This window comes from Babylonia areolata, chromosome 33, assembly GCF_041734735.1.
Source record: "Babylonia areolata isolate BAREFJ2019XMU chromosome 33, ASM4173473v1, whole genome shotgun sequence".
In the NCBI taxonomy this organism is placed as follows: Eukaryota; Metazoa; Mollusca; class Gastropoda; order Neogastropoda; family Buccinidae; genus Babylonia; species Babylonia areolata.
The window spans coordinates 11920931-11941233 of NC_134908.1; the positions used below are offsets into that span (position 1 = coordinate 11920931).

Consider the following 20303-nt stretch of genomic DNA (forward strand, 5'->3'; position numbering starts at 1 on the left):
ACCAGTATTTGGTAAAGGGCAGGAATCAGACCTCAGCAGTGTCTACACTTGTCAGTCACACCAGTGAATGTTGGGGGGGAGGGGGGGGGGGGGGTTGTGGGTGGCAGAATTTCAGGTTGTTGACAATTATGGTCTGCCAGGTACAATACAGCCTTACTGATGCAGAAAAAAAATACAGAAGATATACTGCTTTTCCTTCTAATTATGTGTGGACACATCAAGAAATACTGTAGAAGTTAAGTGCCCTGTCTTTACGTTTGATCCATATGTGGTAATGTGAAAACTGTTACAGTGAGACAATGTTGATTCCAGAGCAATGCTGGAGCACAGGACTCAATGACTTAAACATGGTCATGGTCATGGTGTGATGGCAGGTTTGCCCAGACGATGGAGAAGGCGTGTGTGGACTGTGTGGACAGTGGCAAGATGACCAAGGACCTGGCTGGCTGCATCCACGGCCTGAAGAAGTGAGGGCTTTACCACCAGGCTTGGGTTCTGGCCCGTTTCACTTTCCTTTACATAAACATATGCATGTATCCACATACTTTCACATGAAACCATCAAGGGAATGTAAGTGTGAGGTTTAAGGAAAGCTTTCATATTCCTGTATTTGCATGCACACAAGCATTTAAAATCAGCACTTTGTCAGAGAATATGCATTCTTGTATGAACAGATATGTTTATATGCTCTTTAAAAAAAAAAGCTGAAACAATGGTGGTTTACATTTATATATGCAAACCACCATGCATACGCAACATCAAATTTCAGAATACATGTTACAGGTGTTTACATAAAACTGATTGATTTCAAAATGTTTTTTCTCTGTGCATCCCAGTTTTTTAGGTGTTTAGTGTTGGTGTCTTCTGTCCTTTTCATTTACTGAAAAATTGTCCACACAAAGTTGGTCCTGTAACTTTTGTAGTTTTTTTATATTTAAAAACCACAACTTTTCTACATTTTGATTTTATTTTCCACTTACAGTGTGAAGCCTGAGCACTACATGTACACCATGGACTTCCTGGACGCGATCGGCGAGGAGTTTGAGCGACAGTGGAAGGCATAATGTTGTGGGGGATAGGTCAGGCTCAGCTGTGTCCCACCTACTCCTCTCATGAGTGAAACAAACTTCAGTCATAATGAATCACCACAATGCAACAGTTTGTAAGTTAGAACTTTGAGTGAGTGTGGCACCATCTTTGGGGTTGTGGTTCACAGTTCACATCCGTCTCTCTTTTTGCAGAGAGGTTGAGGAAGGTTGGTGCAACAAAGAGTGAGGATGGTGGATTCCATGTCAACAACTCTTTTTTGCTCATGTATTTGGAGGTGTCATTCTCACTCAAAGGTATAGGCAGCTGCTGCTTTTGGGTTACTTCTTTCTTTCTTTTTTTTTTTTTTCCTCTGATGCCATTTAGACAAGTGTATTGGCAGTCTGTGATGAACAATGCTTTAGAATAGTCATAAAGCAGGACAAACAGCAGGGCTTTACTCCATCCAAAGTGTCATTTCATGTGTATTGCTACAGAACGCCTTCAGTCTTTACTATTGTCCACATACGAGACAATCCTTTGTGCTGGAATCATTTGATTGTTTTGTGGTCAGCAGGTGTGTAAAATGAGGCAGTCTGTAAAGTTTAGTGAAAATTTTTTAGTGTTACTGGTGCAGGGAAAAAGATCAAGAAAACTCATTTATGAAAAGTATACAGTACATCTTTGAGTTTTAACACATTGGTGTTCATTTGTTCCCTGTGTTGTCATTCAGTATCCCATAGACTTGGTGGGGGTCTAAACTGTTGTCTCAGTTTTTCCCAATCATGTAAAAGGAAAACAAAAATAATGCAGCTCATCATTTCCTTCTATTTTTCTTTCTTTCTTTTTTTCTTTTTTTTTTTAAATTTAAATGAAGGCCTTATTGAATGTGTTCTCATCCAGTGTTTATACAAAATTATTTGTCTGGGTTAGAATCTGGATAGCTGGTTGTCAAACTATGCAGAATCTAAACTACTTATTTGAATGAGACACTTCTAATTTCTTGTGTATTAAGCTTGCATTGTAACATTGTATCTAATAAGATATTAATTCTCTGTTGATCAGACATTGATAAGATTGCTCATGCCATTCATATGTGTTCTTACATTTATTTTTGAAAAAAGCTCAAACTTGTTCAGTGAGTATTTACTTATAGAATGAAACAAAATTCCAGAAATCAGATGCCAAAAAAGAATCTCGCTTTTCATGAAATAATGAACTGTATGGTATTTTAGACAGATGTCTGTATTTTCTCATGATTGAAAACAGTGAAGCCCAGGGAATTGAGTCAATTCTCTGTCCATGCATAAACTTGAAAACAGTACTTGTAAAAGAGTTGGGGTTTTTCTTTTTTCTTTCTGTTTTTGTTGTTGACATTGTCCATTCCTGATTTTCTCGAGTGAAAAACTTAGGTGTGGCATATTTCGAAACTTATCAAGCATCGCCAGTCAAGTGTCATGTCAAAATGATAGTTATGTATTTGTGGCCGTGATAGTCAGTGCTATGCTGGTCATAAGTTGTCATGTAATGTGTGTACAATTGTGGTGATCAATAAATAGTGTGTGAACAACTCCTGTGGAGGAAGTTCTTGAACATGTTCTTTCTTTGGTTTAACGTCTTTTCACTGTAAGTGATATTAGACGAACATGAACATGTGCAGTTCTTGAACATGTGCAGCAACTGGTTCATGTGGTTGTGTGGGTGTTTGGTGTGATTGAGGGCTTCTGTTGTTATTCAGAGAATCATGTTGTGTACACCTTGTTGATAAATGTCCACTGGCTGATTATATCAGAACAGCTGTTGTTTTGTTAATGATAATAAGAGGGCAGTTGGTATGCCCAGTCTAATGATACAAATGCCCTGAGCGTGTACATTGAAAAGCACAATAATATATGCATACTAAAAGTAAAAATACGCGCAATACATCTGCAAGCACAAATCTTGCCACTCCAGCCTCAACATACAAACTCACACTCAGCCCACATGAGATGTAGAGACACATACACACACTCGCGCGTGCAAGCACATAATGGCCACTCAAGGTTTAGGGCATGAGCAGGTTTAAAGGAAAAAAGGATCAATAATTAAGATTTGAAAAAATATTAAAAGTGAAGACAAGAAATACGTTAATTACTGATTTGAATGTCTGAAGATAAATGAGTTTTCAAAGAGATGGAGAGCAGTAATGATGAAGCTCAGAAAATTAAGGAGGAACTATGCCATTCATGAATTTGTAGCACATGAGAGAGTTTGTAATCTATTACTTTTCTCATCTGGTAACCAGTGGAGGGAATAAAAAGGAAGTGACATGAGCGGATTTGGGAGAATAGATGATAAGCCATGCAGCATGGTTTTGGAATCCCTGAGGTCTGGACAAGTATTTTTTTTATTCTGTCTACAAAAGAACGGAAAAGAAAGACGAGTTCCTTCCTTGTTAGATTCCGTCTAATGAACTGACCATGTCAAATCGGTCAAACTATTTCCATCAACTTGGTCCAGATAACACTGTACAAAGGTGGATACCCGGTCATGTTCATCCCCAGTCTTGTTCACAGTGACCAGGACAACACTGCTCTGTCTGGCTAACTATCATTTTCGCTCGCTGCGAGCTTTTGTTCCCTTTTCATTTGATGTCTTTCCTGAATGTTATTCAGACAAGAGAAAAGAAGCATGGATGATGGGAGTTTGTGGGGATAATGAATAAGGTGCTGGTCTACAAACAAAAACTAAATGCTGAAAAACCAGTCATGAAAACTGTGAAACAATGGTCAGCCCCAGCCTTTGAGACCTTGCAGGACTGTTTCAAATGTACAAACTGGAATTTTTTTAAGACTCTGCTGGGGACTTAAATGAATATACCGACACTGTGTGTGATTATATTTCATTCTGTGAATGTGTGTGCATTCCATCAAAAAATATCAAAATATTTTCGAACGACAAAATTTGGTGTAACGGGGCTGTTAGGCAAAAACTAAAGGAAAAAGAGATAGCTTTTCGTGAAACTGATGATAGAATAGTCCACAATAAGGCAAAAAGAAGTGTTGAAAAATGCATTAAGAAGGCAAAGTTTTTATATCAGAAAAAACAACCAAGAAAACCTGTCTGCAAACAACTCCAATGTATGGACCAGACTGCAGAACATCACTGATTATAAAATGACCCACCAGACAGTCGACAGCACTGACAACTCTTCCAGACAAACTCAAAACATTCTACTCCAGATTCGACAAACCATTGTCTACTTCTGACGTGCCTGCACCCAAAATCACCCCCACTTCCCCTTTCATAGTCCAAGAGAACGGAGTCAGACGCCACTTCAGTCCTATGAAAATAAAAGCCGCTGGCCCTGACAACATCTCACCAGGGCCTTTTGAGGAATTGTGCAGTCCAACTATGTAGTGTCTTCACTGACATATTTAACATGTCCCTTCAGTCTTGTGTGGTGCCTCACTGCTGTAAGAAATCGACAATCATTCCTGTTCCAAAAAAAGTACAGCCTAGTTGTCTTAAAGATTATCGTCCCATAGCCTTAACATCAGTCGTAATGAAAACAACTGAATGCTTGATTCTACAATTACTAAAAACCTGCATTCCTCCATCTTTTGATCCCTTTCAGTTCGTCAGCTAACAGATCAGTTGAAGATGCCATTAGCATAGGTCTCGACCATGTCCTCAGCCATCTTGAAAATCCATGCCAGGATCTTTTTCATTGACTACAGCTCTGTGTTCAACACAAATAGTGCCATCAAAACTATATTTTAAACTGAATGACCCCTCGCTGCCTGAATCAATTTGTGCATGGATCCTCCTTTTTCTAAGATGCAGACCGCAAGTTGTTAAAGTTGGTGACCTCACTTCTTCCACATGCATTCTCAACATAGGCACCCTACAGGGATGTGTTCTATCCCCACTGTTGTACTCGCTATTCACACGACTGCAACTCAAAATGAATGTAACACCATGGTCAAGTTTGCCGATGATACAACTCTAGAAGGGCTGATTATGAACAGTGATGAGCCAAAAAATAGGGAAGAAGTACATGAACTTGTCAGCAGGTGTGATCAAAACAACTTAGAACTCAACATGTCAAAAACCAAAGAATTAATTCTAGATTCAGGAAGACCAGATCTGACCCCTTACCACTTGCCGTTGAAGACAAGCAAGTAGAGATCATCAGTGACTTCAAATTTCTCGGACTGATCATTTCCAACGATTTGAAATGGGAGAAAAATACAGAAAAAATTGCTAAGAAAGCACATCAGCGCCTGTACTTTCTTCGGCGCCTCAAAAAGTTCGGAATTAAAAAAGAAATCATGGTTGATTTCTACCGAGCAGTCATTGAAAGTGTGCTAACCTTTGATATTACTGTTTGGTATGGAAACATTTCCAAGGCAGAAGTTGCAGCCCTTAACAATCGTAAAAACTGCCACCAAGATTACCGGGGCTGATCTACCTTCTCTAGAAGACATATAAGTGGCTACTCAAAAAAGCAAAATCAATCAACCAGGACGAATCACATCCAGCTTTTGGGATTTTCGAGATTCTCCCTTCTGGTTGACGGTACAGAAGTATAAAGATGAAAACAAATCGCTTCACCAATAGATTTTTCCCCAAATCTGTCAATGCCCTGTCTCTAGAACAAATCCAGTGTGATAAATAGAATTGTGCGTCCAACAACCATCTTCCTGAATATCTAGTCATCGGCCCCATCCACATGTAATATGCAGCTTCTGTTCAAACGTGTGTGTGCAGTGCATGCATGCGTGAGTATGCACGTTTTTATACTGATATGCACTTGTATGTATCTTATTTCTACTGTATCTGTGTTTGTGTATGATTTTTGATTTATATTAGTATCTTGTTATATACTATCCCCCCCAATATTCCTTGCGACCCCGGTACACTTGGTAATAAAGACATATTCTATTCTAACTGTGGTAACCGACCAAAAAAGGACCCAGGTGAGGCCTATGATCAAAGATGACCTTACTGTCACCATTAGCACCATCCTTCATAAACACCTCCATGTAAGGAAGTGTTATGCCAGATGGGTACCTCACCACTTGATGATCATATCATGTTTGGGACATTGTAATAGGGGATGAAACATGGGTGTACCAGTTTGATCCAGAAACAAAACAACAATCAACCATTTGCATCTTTCCAGATGAAAGTCCACCTTCAAAATTTCGTCGTTTGAAATAAATAGTTGCATGTCAGGCCATGTTCTGACTGTACCTCTCCAAGAAAGGACAGTAAACTCTGAGTGGTACGTCACTGTCGGCCTCCCAAAGGTGTCTGAAGTACAGCGTGTACGCCATCCAAGAAGTGGAACAAGTGGGCTACTGCTGCATCATGACAATACCAGAACTCACACAGCTGCTGCAACTCTAGACTTCCTAAAAGAGAACAGTGTACAACTGGGTACTCATCCCCCGTATTCTCCTGACTTGGCCCCTCGTGATTGGTTTTTGTTCCCTGAGGTAACAGTTGCAATAGCGGAGTGGTTAAAGCGCTGGATTTTCAATCTGAGGGTCCAGGGTTCAAATCTCGGTGACGGTGCCTGGTGGGTAAAGGGTGGAGATTTTTCTAATCTCCCAGGTCAACATGTGCAGACCTGTTTGTGCCTAAACCCTCTTTGCGTGTATACGCAAGCAGAAGATCAAATGCGCACGTTAAAGATCCTGTAATCCATGCATTTGGTGGGTTATGGAAACAAGAACATACCCCGCATGCACACCCCCAAAAACGGAGTATGGCTGCCTGCATGGCAGGGTAAAAACAGTAATGCACAAAAAACGGTGCCTGGTGGGTAAAGGGTGGAAATTTTTCTAATCTCCCAGGTCAATATATGTGCAGACCTGTTTGTGCCTGAACCCTCTTCGTGTGTATACGCAAGCAGAAGATCAAATGCGCACATTAAAGATCCTGTAATCCATGTCAGCATTTGGTGGGTTATGGAAACAAGAACATACCCTGCATGCACACCCCCAAAAACGGAGTATGGCTGCCTACATGGCAGGGTAAAAACGGTAATGCACATAAAACCCACTCGTATACATACGAGTGCACAGCCCACGAACGAAGAAGAAAAGAATAATATAGAAAAGAATGGGAAAAGGAAGAACATGCTCATAAATTGGTGGTCATCACACTACTAGTACTACTCACAGGTGTACTCCTTTTTTCATGTCTGATGGAAGATATTTTCACTTCCTATTCCCTCAGTGTTTGTTAGCATAAACTGTTCATGTGTATTGGTGTGTGTGTGCACGCATGTGTGTCTGTTTTGGGAGACAGCCAACGCAAAATATAAAAATTCCTTGCAACTTATGAATGATATTACTTCTGTGATGCGATTTTGTCAGCATTAATGTATACTCCTTGAAGCAGATTCTGCTGTGTAATGCATTACTGGCTTTTGATGGAATCCAATTATGTGTTCTTTATATATACAGTTGAAGCCACTTAGAACGAATTGCCGGAGACATTCAAATTGCTTCATTATATCCATTTTTCGTTACATTTGACACACCATTTCCCCCCGTGGGGATGCCAGAGCTCTTTCAGTATAAATAGCATACCCACCTTCTGGAAATTCTGTGCTAGAAATTTCCTCTTTTCTATCACTGTCTTTGTTTTTGCCTTTTTTCTATCTTCACTGTTGTCTCCTTTTTCTGCCTTCCCAGTCCATTCCCCTTTTTCAAACAAGCCTTGACACTTTTTTTTTTCTCTTTTCTGCAGTCTATGATGTACTATCTGTGCTGTTTTGCTCTGGCGATTAGTCAGTAAACACTGGGATGGGCACTAGCTGCCTATTCTGCAGTGTTATTTGCCTATATGGCCTTTTTTTAATGTATTTTTTGTTTGGCTTTGAAGTATTGTTTTGTTGTTGTTGTTTTTCTTCCTTTTTTACGATTTTTTGTAATCTGGGGATGATAAATTAAGCGGAATGGCTGGTGCCCTCAGCATAGCCTAGTCTTATTTGCCATAAGGAGCTAAATGGTTGAGATACTGTGTCATGAACTGTGTTTTGTGGGTTTGTCCTAGTGTCTTTTTTGTAAATGTGACAGTTTTGTGTTGACGCGGTTGAGCATTTGTATGGTTTGACAGTCCTGATATGGCCCTGTGCGGTCGGCTGGACTATAAGCAACAAGACATGCCAGTTATAATGAATTTCTATCAGGCTGCTTTGTTATGATTATCTGGCATGTCATGTTTCTCTCTTTCACACACGCACACACACACGTGTGCGTGCGGGCTTACTTGGGCAGTAATCAAGTGAGTCTATGTTAAAACCTGGTGTTTGGTTGTCTGTGTGTGTCTATGTGTCCATGGCAAACTTTAACATTGCCATTTTCTCTGGAAATACTTTGTCTGCCAACACCAAATTTGGCTAAAAAAAATAGAATTTAGCTATATTTCCGAATCATTTACAGTTTATTTCATTGATGTTTGTTCGGCATTCCGAAAACGCCGTTTACCCCTATGCAGCCTCCCAATTGTCTGACCTTGTTTTTCTTGTTCGCAATTAAAAGCAAAGAAATACACATTCTGGACAGAACACATACAGTGACACTAACTACAATATTGACGTGTTTACTGCATATGAATATTCTAAAGTGGACGCTGAATTAACTAGAATGAGCAGAAAAGAAAATATGAACTGACCGATTCACTGCCCCGTATACACGGCACTGGTCAGTGCAGATCTTGACAATACATGTTGCAAAGTCTGACACAATGGCAATGAGACGTCTCCTTTACCGCTGAATCGAAAGAATTTCTTAAAAAATCATCGATGTGTTTACTGTATATGAATGTTTTAAAGTTGATACTGAATCAATTAGAATGAACAGAAAAAAAATAAATGGAAGGTGTCGTTGTTTCTCAGTGAGTGGAAAGACAAAGCTTGTAGACCATGGATCTGCAAATCTACAAAAACAGAGACATTCATTGCAGTTTTTTTTAGGCAATGGGAACATCTCCTTTACCTCGGACTAAAAAGAAATTTTTCAAATGGCCAAGATATACCAATATAACATGATTTAAACCACATTATGACTGATTGCCACTGTCGATTCATTCCGCTAAAAGAACATGCTCAAATAATAATGTCTGAACCTCAACACTGAACCCGTGTTAGTGCAGTGGGTAAAACCACTCGTTCTTGATCCAAACATCCATGGTTTGAATCTGCATTGAAGCCTTTTTTTTTCTTTCTTTTTTTCTTTTTTTCATGAAGCTGTATGTAATTATAATAACAAATAGAGAACATATTTCAACAAACTATTTTTTTTTAATTTTTAAAGTTTTCATTATTTTATTTTTCTTTATGTGTGTATCACAAGTGAGTCTTGAAGTCCTTGCCTTTCTTGTCAAAAATGTCTTTCAGAATATGAATGTAAATTAATGTAAACAGATTATGTAGGCCTATTAGTATATGGCAATTTGAAGGCATAAACTATTCCCTCTGAAATTCCATGTTTAGCTTCTAAATTTAAAACTGGTATACAAAATGTAGCAAAGTGGATGAAACAAAACAAACTAAAAATGAATGATGACAAAACAGAACTCATGTTGACTGGTAATAAAAATAAGCTCAAGCAGATAAATACAACGTCTATCATTTGTTCTGGCATAGAAATTTCTTTTTCAAGTTCTGTCTGTAATCTTATGTTTCTACCTCGATTCATCCCTCACGATGGAAACTTATGTGAACCACCTGTGTAAAGTTTTTTACTTTCAACTTCGTAAGATGAGTAAAATCTGCCCCTTCCTGTCTGTTGATGCCGCCAACAAACTTGCTGTTGCCTTCATTCTATCCTGGCTAGATTATTGTAATTCTCTCTTAGCTGGCCTTCCCAATGATAAACTCTACAAGCTCCAGAAAATACAGAATAGTGCAGCTTGACTCGCCCTTAAAAAGTCAATTAGAGAGAGTGCTACTGCTCTCCTGCGGACACTTCATTGGTTGCCTGTTCAGGCCAGAATTGAATATAAAATTGCCTGTCTATGCTTTCAGTGTCTGAATTGTGATACCACACCCTCTTATCTTTCTGAGCTTGTTAACCCGTACTTGCCAAACAGAACATTGAGATCTCTTGATTCCTCCCAGCTAACTGTTCTCTGACACTTCCTTAACTCCAGTGGAAAGAGGTCATTTTCTGTCTTCGGCCAAACAACTTGGAATTCTCTGCCTATTGCTATCAGACAAACAACTCATCTATCTACCTTTAAAGCAAATCTTAAAACTTATCTCTTTAAAAAAAACTTGTCATAAATCAAATAGTGCTGTTGTCCCAGGCCCATGGCAATGTGAGTGTGTGTGATGGGAGAGTGGAGAGAATGGGGGTGGGTAGATGGATGGTGGTGGTGTGATTCAAAAGGGAGAATGACCCAATTTTAACCCCTTTTACCTTTTCTATCCAAAATTTTATTTTACAATTTTTACAAAATCTATGGCATGCAGATTACAATTATGTTTCTTTTTCCATGTATGTATTTTAAGTGAAAATTGCTGTCATCTCAGCCGTTTAATCATGTGTGTGTATGTGCGTGTGTGTTAGTGTGAGTGTTGGAGTGTAACAGTTGTAGTATTGATTGTATGTTACTTTGTGAGTTTTATGCATTGTGTTTTTATAATATTAATGATTCTGTTTTATGTTTCTACTACTTTTTATATGCTTTCTTGTTTCACTTTAGGTACTGGATTGTAAAGCGCTTAGAGCTTGCTTATGCTTGTATTATAGCGCTATATAAAATAAAATATTATTATTATTATTATATTAAACTGATAATAAGGAAAACAGGCACACAAAATTCACTGTATTCTGAAAACTTAAGAAGAAAAGGTTGTCAGAATAAATCACACAACGCCACAATCTGAAGGTGGGAGGGTGAAATGAGGGGATTTCTGCACTGTTCGTTTACTGTTTCCAAATGTTGGGTCACTGAAGTATGCATTGGCATGGAAATAAAAACTTACGAAATTGATTTTAAGTCTGCCATAGTGAAGGGCATTTTGTGCTTGTCACAGCTTGACAAAAAATCACAACAACCAATAATAAACAGTGTCTAAAAAGTCTTGAAAAGAAAATGATAACTTTTTACTTTTCTCCATCAACTTTTCTTTCAATTTCTTGAATAATTTCAAATTTTCACTTCAGCAATAAACCTTTACGACGTGCAGACGCCATGATGAAATGGCTTTTGAAATCAAAGCCTGACACCCTCCTTCCCCTTTACCCCACCCTAGTCCCTCCAGCATCTCTCTTCTGTCTACAGTCATTGAACCTTTGGCCCCACGTGAGTTGACCACTGTTTCGACAATCACAGGTATTCACTTTACAGGACATTACGAAACAATTTTATTGCTTATGAATATGAATTACAGAGGTGACATTTACCATACAACAAATATACAGTAAAAAGTACTGTGAACTTTTATCTACCTACGTGTACGTAAAGCTGTGCAAGAAAATGAAACAAGCTTAGGGTTATGCAGCTAGTCAAACACATGTATAAATGTGTGATTTCCATTTAGTGCATATGTGGACGGACACTCCCCCATATTCCTAGGATAGCCAGCAATCATATGAATGCACATCGCAGCGAACTAACCAACCATTTTTGAGAAATGGTTACCAAACAAAAAGTAACCACTTCGTGATATCTGGTTTGAACTGTTCACAGGGCTGAACATGATTTGCTATAGGCAACGGCTTCATTATAACTGGCATGATCGCCCGCTGGGGACCCCCAAACCAATTCATTACAAGCGGCTTTTCATAACATTTGACTTTGTTACATTCGACATAGTTTTAGTTATATCAGGAAGGATTTTTGCCAGGACCAACCTTTTTGCTTTGTTATATCCAGCATTTGTTACATCCTACTTCTTTATAAGCAGCTTAGACTGTATATTTTTATATTCTTTTTTTGACTTTTTTTTCAATAATTTTTTATTCATTTATTTTGCTGTTGCAATTTTAATGGACTTATATGGAACTTGATTAAATGTGTTTTCTTGACAAATATAACTTTCACTGCAATGAAAAAAACCCAGAGAGGATGCGCAATCACCAAGTCCAGGAAAGGAAAAAAAACATTGGAATTTAAAACTTCTAAAATATACTGTATTGTATTATTCTTTTTTTTTGTCATAACAGATTTCTCTGTGTGAAACCTCTCCAGGGAGAGTGCGTCACTACACTGACAGTGCCACCCTTTTTTTCTTTTTTCTTTTTCCCCACATGCCTTTTTTTTTCTTTTCTTTTTTTTAATTTGTTTTCCTATCGAAGTGGATTTTTCTATAGAATTTTCCTAGGGACAATCCTTTCATTGCTGTGGGTTCATTTACGTGTACTAAGTGCATGCTGCACACGGGACCTCAGTTTATCGTCTCATCCAAATGACTAGCATCCAGACCACCACTCAAGGTCTAGTGGAGGGGGAGAAAATACTGACAACTGTGCCGTGATTTGCACCAGTGTGCTGAGATTCTCTCGCTTCGTAGGCGTTACCTCTCCGTCATCACTCCATTTATATACAAATGAACTGACCAGCAAGGCAGAATTGAGAAAATAAGAACAACAAAAAGAAAAGGAAAGGCCAGAAGCAAGTGACAGAAAAGTGGAAATTTGCAGCACATAAATTTCAGGAGGGGATAGAACCCCTGGCATCCCACAGGTGTTCCATAACCATCCCAGAAGCCGGACAAATCACCTATGAAAATGCACACACACACGCACACCTTTTCAAATACACAAAATACAAATAGAACATTAAAGGATAAATTCAAGGCATGTAAGATCTCAGTTCTGACATTCTAAGGGTTTATAATTACATAATGAACATGTTTTCCAAAAACACTGGGGTTGGTACACATGAAAAAGTTAACATAATCACAGAAAAAGAGCAAAGAAATGAACACACACAGGAATATAATTATAAAAAAAACAATGGAATCAAGCAGTTTCAGCAATGCCAGATACTATGCCCATGCATAATAAGGGATGTGTGGGGGAACTAAAAATATTTAAGAACCATCCACAAGTTTGTCATATTTTAAAATCACAATGGCATTTTTTACAGTAAATATCCAGCTTTCATACTGTGATGGTGTTTATTCAGTGAAATTCCACACACATTTAACTGGAAAAAGTTATTCTCTAGACCGCAAAGGAAAACACTATATAATTATATGAAGTTAAGTCCATCATGTTACATAGACACTGGTATTTTATTAAACAATATGTGAGTGCACTTTCCATACATATGTACATATTGTGTTGAGTGTGTCTGTGTGTTTAGTTGATTTGATGAACACATAATCATAAGGTTTTGATATCTTCTACACAGCATCTGATCAAATGATTTTGCTTTTGTACTTCCTGCAAAAGAGTCAAGAATATGATGGCATTGTGAGTGTTTCAATCTATAAAAAAAAAAATAAAAAGCTGAGCCACTTGAAATATATGTTACATTTCTTAAACAAAAAAATAGAAAAAAATGAAATGATGACAATGTCAGAATGTGTATGTGTGTGTGTATGTTTTATTAAAGAGGACATGGATGAGTTTGAATTTTTTTCTTATCTATTCACATGATAATCACACACACACACTCTCTCTCTCTCTCGTTTTTGCTTATTATATGCACACAAAAACAATGCCAAAGCATGCACACAGCGTTCACATAAAATAGCAAATGTTTTCATAAATCCGTTAATCCAGAAGCTGAAAAATGATATTAAAGAAAAAAAATCTTTTTCGTGGTTCTTTTTTTTTTGTGACTAGTTTCAGGACTTCAACTTAATTAAGTGAAAAAAAACTTTGAGCTTTCCCAGACCTTCATCTGTTTTATTTTCTTAAGGAGGCGTCACTGCATTCAAACAAACCCATATACACTACACCACATCTGCTAGGCATCTAGATGCCTGACCAGCAGCATAATCCAACACTCTTGGTCACGCCAAGTGTGTGTGCACATGAGACCTTGGTTTATTGTCTCCTTTGATTTGGATTCTCTGTATTGGTTCATCAGTCCATACAGAACACCACAGTCCATGATGAGATGTTCCAGAAACATGTTTAAAAAATTCTCTAGTCGCGTCTGATAAATACTATTCTGTTGTTGAGTACAAAGCAAGGTTTAATCAGCACATTAGTTCATCTAACATAAATGGCTACTGTTCTGATTACAAACATGTCACAGGCATGCACGAACTGAGTAAGATTTCTGTTCTCTCTTTTCCCCCAATCTTTTTGGTACAGATTGTGTTTTACCCCCCCAGACCCCCCCCCCCACCCCCCACCCCCCCCAACATCCCACCCTCCCCCAATACAAACCTCATACATAATACTCTCAAGAAGCTGTCAGTGCCTCTCTCTGCTCTGCTTTCCTCTTCTCCTTGGTGCGTTGCTTTTCTCTTTCCCCAATCTCCTCTGTGGGAACATCAGGCAACAGGATGTTGTCACCCTGGGCGAGGATTTCATCCAGCTCAGCCATCACATCGTCCTCGTCTTGTTGGGACAGACCTCCAGCCAGCAAGGCATCAATCTCGTTCTGCACCTCAATGCCTTCCCGGGTCTCATCCATGATTCGCTCCACATCTTCCAGTGACAGGATCTCATGCATCTTCTTCAGTGCAGCGTTGCCCACCTGAAGACAACAGGATAGAGTAATGTAGTATATATCTGTCGAATTTCTACTTGTCAGTTCAGAGTTGTTAGGGGTTATTAACTCATTGTTACAATGTTAGTGTTAACTCATCATGTCAAACACAAATAAATTGACTTAATTACTAACACGGTATTATACATAACTGATGTTTTCTGAAAGTGTGTGTGTGTATGTGTGTGCACGTGCGTGTGCACGCACATGCATTGAGGAGCACGAAAGTGTGAGCATGTATACATTAATAAAGCATTATTTTGTGTATGTCACTCTGTGTGTGTGTTTCTGTCCGATCAGTTATCACTATTAATTATGTATGTGTCTGTGTATGTGTGTGTGTGTGTGTGTGCACGCACACATCCATCAAGGAACACATGAGCATGTATACACTAATGAAGTGTTATTTTGTGTATGTCACTCTCTGTGTGTCTGTCTGATCAGTTATCACCACTGATTATGTGTGTGTGTGTGTGTGTATGTGTGTGTCGGTGTGCGTGTATACATGTATAACTATAAGTGTGAGTGTATGTGTGTCTGCGAGTGTGTGTGTGTGTGTATGTGTGTGTGTGTGTGTGTGTGTGTGTGTGTGTGTGTGCTGCGAATACACATGGTAACATTTCACATTATTATATGAGCCAAAATTTAAGTATAGACAGAAACTGCATTCCAGATCTTGATTTTATTGTTTCATTTGAAAGCTAACACTTAGACTATCACTCAACCTATGTGAAAATCTAATTAAGGGAGAGTAAAAGTGTTTATTCTATAAAAAAAAAAAAATTTAAGTGTCTGTGATGATACGTTTATAAGCAGAATATGTCGTCTATGTATTATCATATAATATATGTCTGGATTGACATAAATTCCAGGCACAAAGTCTACGCTAACTTGTTTACATTCTTCTGTCCATGACCTTCTTCAATAGGCCACTTATACTTGAAAAGGGGTTTTATTAACAAAAGTTAACATATTGTGTCCCAATTTTAAAATGGTGTTAAAATATAACTTATTAATTTATATGGTGTTTTCTTATTCATTTGTGTCATCAAAGCAAGTCTATGTATTAACTCAGTGTTCAGTTGTCTGTGTGTCTGCCTGCGGTAAACTTAAAATTATAAATCAATTTTCTCAAGAAATACTTTGTCTGTCAATATCAAAGTTGGAAGAAATGCAGTAAAAAAAAAAAAAAAAAACTTTCCATTTATACCAATGATAAGTTCTAAGTCTTCCAGATTATTATTTTAATATTTTGTTTGTATTTTCTTTTTATCACAACAGATTTCTCTGTGTGAAATTCGGGCTGCTGTCCCCAGGGAGAGCACGTCACTATACTACAGCGCCACCTTTTTTTTTGTTGTTGTATTTTTTCCTGCGTGCAGTTTTATTTCTTTTTCCTATCATAGTGGATTTTTCTACAGAATTTTGCCAGGGGCAACCATTTTGTTGGCGTGGGTTCTTTTATGTGCGCAAAGTGCATGCTGCACATGGGACCTCGTTTTATCGTCTCATCCGAATGACTAGCGTCCAGACCACCACTCAAGGTCTAGTGGAGGGGGAGAAAATATCGGCAGCTGGTTATTCGAACCAGTGTGTTCAGATTCTCTCACTTCCTAGGCGGACGCGTTACCTCTAGGCCATCACTCCATCATTAAGCCAAAATTGCAGATTTATTTCGTTGAGGCTCTAAATCCAGAAAATATTCTGGGCTTTTCCCTGTTAGTTGCCTGAGTTTAAAGATGGCCTGACATTGTTTTTCTTGTTTGCAATTAAAAGAAAAGAAATACTAATCCTGGACAGAACACTTAGATATACATTAACTACACCATCAATCAATGTGGGTTTGTTTTTTTTTGTTTTTGTTTTTTTAGTGCTTAGAGTGGACTTCATCAAGATTTTGCGCCTTATAAATATTAGTATTATTAGTAGTAGTATTTTAATGTATTTATCATTTTTCTTTTTATTTATTTATTTATTTATTGATTCTCAAGGCCTGACTAAGCGCGTTGGGTTACGCTGCTGGTCAGGCATCTGCTTGGCAGATGTGGTGTAGCGTATATGGATTTGACCGAACGCAGTGACTCCTCTTTGAGCTACTGATACTGATACTGCAAATGAATATTTTAAACTCGATACTGAACTAACCTGAATGAATCCTTAAGGCAGAGCTTTCTCAATTTCAATATGCCTAGTGTGCGTCAGTCTTCCCAGATCCAGAGATAACACTTTTTTTTACAGCAACATGTTGTGGTGTGCCTGAGGCAATGACAACATCTGCTTTACTGCAAACTTAAAAAAAAATCTTGAATACTCAAGACTGATCACAACAACATGATTTAAATGGTGTTATCACCTCAAATACAGTAATGAATTATTCATACTTTAACTTGTTCACCGCCATAGGCGACTTTAGTTGTTTGGACAGTGTACCGCCATACGTGACTTTAATCAACATCGAGGGGTCATGTTGATTAGACAATTTTTCACAAATTTTCACATTTTTTTGTAATAAAGCTTAACATACGCAGCCAGTTTCCCGCAAACACATCAATAACTAAGCTCTGCCCCTTGACCAAGTCTGAAGTGAACAGTCCATTGCGTTGTTTTGACATGAACTGAAGCCTGTGACTGAGAGCATCATATCTAAAATATTGGTGCTGGGGAGCGTTTTTCATGCAGAAACTTTGTGGTGACTGAGTAAAAAAAACAAAACAAGAACACACCACCAACAACATAAATTTATTTATTTACTTATTATTTTGTTTTTTATATATCAGTGGTCAGATGAGCTTTCGTCTTGTGGTAAAGCTGCTTGTTTCCAAACGTAACTTGCATAGTTCAATACCAATCCAACGCCCTTTTCTTTTTTTTTCTTTTTTTCTGCAAGCTTCACAATATTAAATAGAGAACACAATCTTCAACAATTTTCTTCTGTATATTATTTCTTGCGTATCTCAAGGGAGTCTTGAAGGCCTTGCCTCTTTTGGCTGATTGATTGATATGGATACTTACATAGCACCTATCCTCAGTCGGAGACCAAGCTCTAAGCGCTTTACAAACACAGGGTCATTTGCACAACAGGCTGCCTACCTGGGTAGAGCTGACTGACAGCTGCCACTGGGCGCTTATCATTTGTTTCCTGTGTCATTCAATCAGATTTCAGGCACACACACAAACACACTCACACATACAAAGAACATTTTATGCATTTTTTTTTTTATATACCCCGCCACATATGCAGTCATACTCCATTTTCGGGGGTGTGCATGCTGGGTATGTTACTGTTTCTATAACCCATCAAACGCTGACATGGATTACAGGATCTTTAACGTGCGTATTTGATCTTCTGTGTGTGCATACACACGAAGGGGGTTCAGGCACTAGCAGGTATGTACGTATGTTGACCTGGGAGATCAGAAAAATCTCCACCCTTTACCCACCAGGCGCCGTCACCAAGATTCAAACCCTGGACTCTCAGATTGAAAGCCTAACGCTTAACTTAAATCATTCGGCTGTTTAATTTAACCCCTAGGCTGCCTATATGACGAGATAACTTGTCATCGCAAGCATGTATGCTTCGCTGCCACAATGATGAGATAACTCGTCATCGAAATATTCTGACGTTTCCCTTGTTTGTATTCAGTTCATTGACAAAAATGCTGGTTGCTTTAGCTTGGGGAATCTTTCTAGATTCTATTCACAGCTAGAAACACCATCTACGTCATGAGGCAGTCCTGTATTTGAACATTTTGGTTGGGTCACTGTTGCAGTGTTTTGCCTGGCTCCTTTCCTCGCTCAGTCAACAAAATGTCAGACTGACACCGTATTCAAGACATGTGATTGTGGCAAACTAAATCAACCAAAATTGGTTTCTCTAGCTGATGCTCAAAAAGAATTGAAGCGTAAATTCAAAGGATAAGACAGTGATGAGCATTTATAGGATGATTTGATAGAAAATAAAGGAAGCAATCAAGAGAGTGGCCAAGATATGACTATCAGTGAGTGATGTCAGCTGTACAGATGTAGCAGTTGACACAAACTAACAGGACACAGTGTGAGCGATTTTCTTGGCACTCAGCCAACATGGTCTGATGAGAACTGGATATAGTGATCATGTAAGAGGGGTGAAGAGGAGGGGGGTGGAGACTCAGGGGGCGTGGCCTCACATCCATATTATCACTTGGAGAAGTCACAATGCACTGTGTATCTATCTCTTTTTAATTTTTTAATTTTATTTTATTGTCATTGTTCTAGTATTATTTTGTGTGTGCAGATATCCATTTGTTCAGACAACATGATATTTTAGTGCAAATTACCTGACTAATGTTTGTAATGAACAAGTTCAAAATGTGACAAAAAACAAAACACTGATTTCAAAACAACAGCACATATATATAATGGGAGAACATGTGTTTTGTATTCTTTATTCATTTACTTTCAGAAAATATATACTTTTTTGGTCTTTCTCAAATAACAAAGAGCACAGAAATTTTTGAAAATTTATACCCGTTTTTTTGGTGAAAAAAACCCTGGCAAATAGATTTCACTTAAATCTTATTTTCCTGGCAGCGAAAGGATTCAGATGGAAACTAAACCAGTTTCCAGATCAACATTAACTGCATAGTAATATTATAAGTAGCTTCATGCTGTCCAACAATATGAACACTTTGTATCCCTAATAGTAATACAGTCTCATTATCACTTATATATATATATATATATATATATATATATATATATATATATATATATATATATATGATATATCAGTGTACCAAAACAAAAAGCCTGGTGGTTTACAACAGTCCATACCTCTAGTCCCTTGACAACTTCATGTTCCACCTGAGCAAACTCAAGGTCGTTCACAAGTTTCTCCAAGTTATCCAGCTGGCCGTCTGTCTTTTCTATAAGAGATTCCTGAAACTTTTTCTTTCTGAGCATTAGCTTGGCCTTGTCCTTTTTCCCTTCTTGCAAGAGTTTGCGAGCCATGTCTCGGTCTCGATCCAGCTGAGCAAGAACTTTTTTCTGGTATTGTTTTAGTTTGTCTCGCTGTTGTTTAAGCTGTAGAATAGCCCTGTCTTGTTCTGTGACTTTAGCAGAGGATTTGCTTGAGTGTTTCTTTCCAAATAGATTTCCCATCTTTCCAACACTACTTTAAAAGTCACAATCTAATCCGGGATTAATCACTTTGGTTCACAGACACAGAGGCGGAAGTGTACGCCAGTTTCCAGAGTTACCTCATCCTCGCAGCAGTGTTCACCACATGGGAATAATTGGAACGATCAATATAGCATCCTGTACTGAAATCACAAATGTTATAATTAGTTTTCCACATATTTTGGGCAATTAGGGTCCATTTAAATGTCATATTAGACATACCAGAGGCTTACTTTTGCTTTTTTCCTAAATGGTTCCAGACGCACCTCGTGTTACTGAACCGTTTTCAGATTGCAGTGTGGTGGGTTTTTTTTCGCTGTCTACTGTCTGCTGCACTGAAACAACGTTTTTTTAATTGTTTGTGATAGGCGACAGCCAAATTCAGGTAAATTATGCATATCCGCATGACTTTTTGATTCTGAGTTACCCGTTTATTTTTGTTA

General features: G+C 38.2%; 3 protein-coding genes across 3 annotated transcripts in view; 2 read left to right on the forward strand and 1 right to left on the reverse strand.

Annotated features, from left to right (window-relative positions):
* Nucleotides 1–2600, forward strand: part of LOC143277195 (isocitrate dehydrogenase [NADP], mitochondrial-like) — a 36275-nt gene extending 33675 nt beyond the window's left edge. Inside the window, exons 10-11 of the mRNA XM_076581974.1 lie at nt 375–467; nt 983–2600. Coding sequence (XP_076438089.1) covers nt 375–467; nt 983–1064 — 175 coding nt within the window. The 3' untranslated portion in view covers nt 1065–2600. The remainder of the gene's footprint in view (nt 1–374; nt 468–982) is intronic.
* On the reverse strand, nt 391–19928 carry LOC143277196 (charged multivesicular body protein 6-A-like). Its single transcript, XM_076581975.1, has 3 exons — nt 19516–19928; nt 14379–14691; nt 391–513 (listed from the first exon to the last, which is right to left on the reverse strand). Exons 1-2 carry the CDS (start codon nt 19840–19842, stop codon nt 14395–14397), a joined length of 624 nt encoding a protein of 207 aa, XP_076438090.1. The 5' UTR covers nt 19843–19928; the 3' UTR covers nt 391–513; nt 14379–14394.
* A 188-nt stretch (nt 19929–20116) lies between these two features.
* LOC143276992 (putative peptidyl-tRNA hydrolase 2) overlaps nt 20117–20303 on the forward strand; it is a 60622-nt gene continuing 60435 nt past the window's right edge. Inside the window, exon 1 of the mRNA XM_076581698.1 lies at nt 20117–20245. The gene's annotated coding sequence lies outside the window, so the exon portion shown is untranslated. The remainder of the gene's footprint in view (nt 20246–20303) is intronic.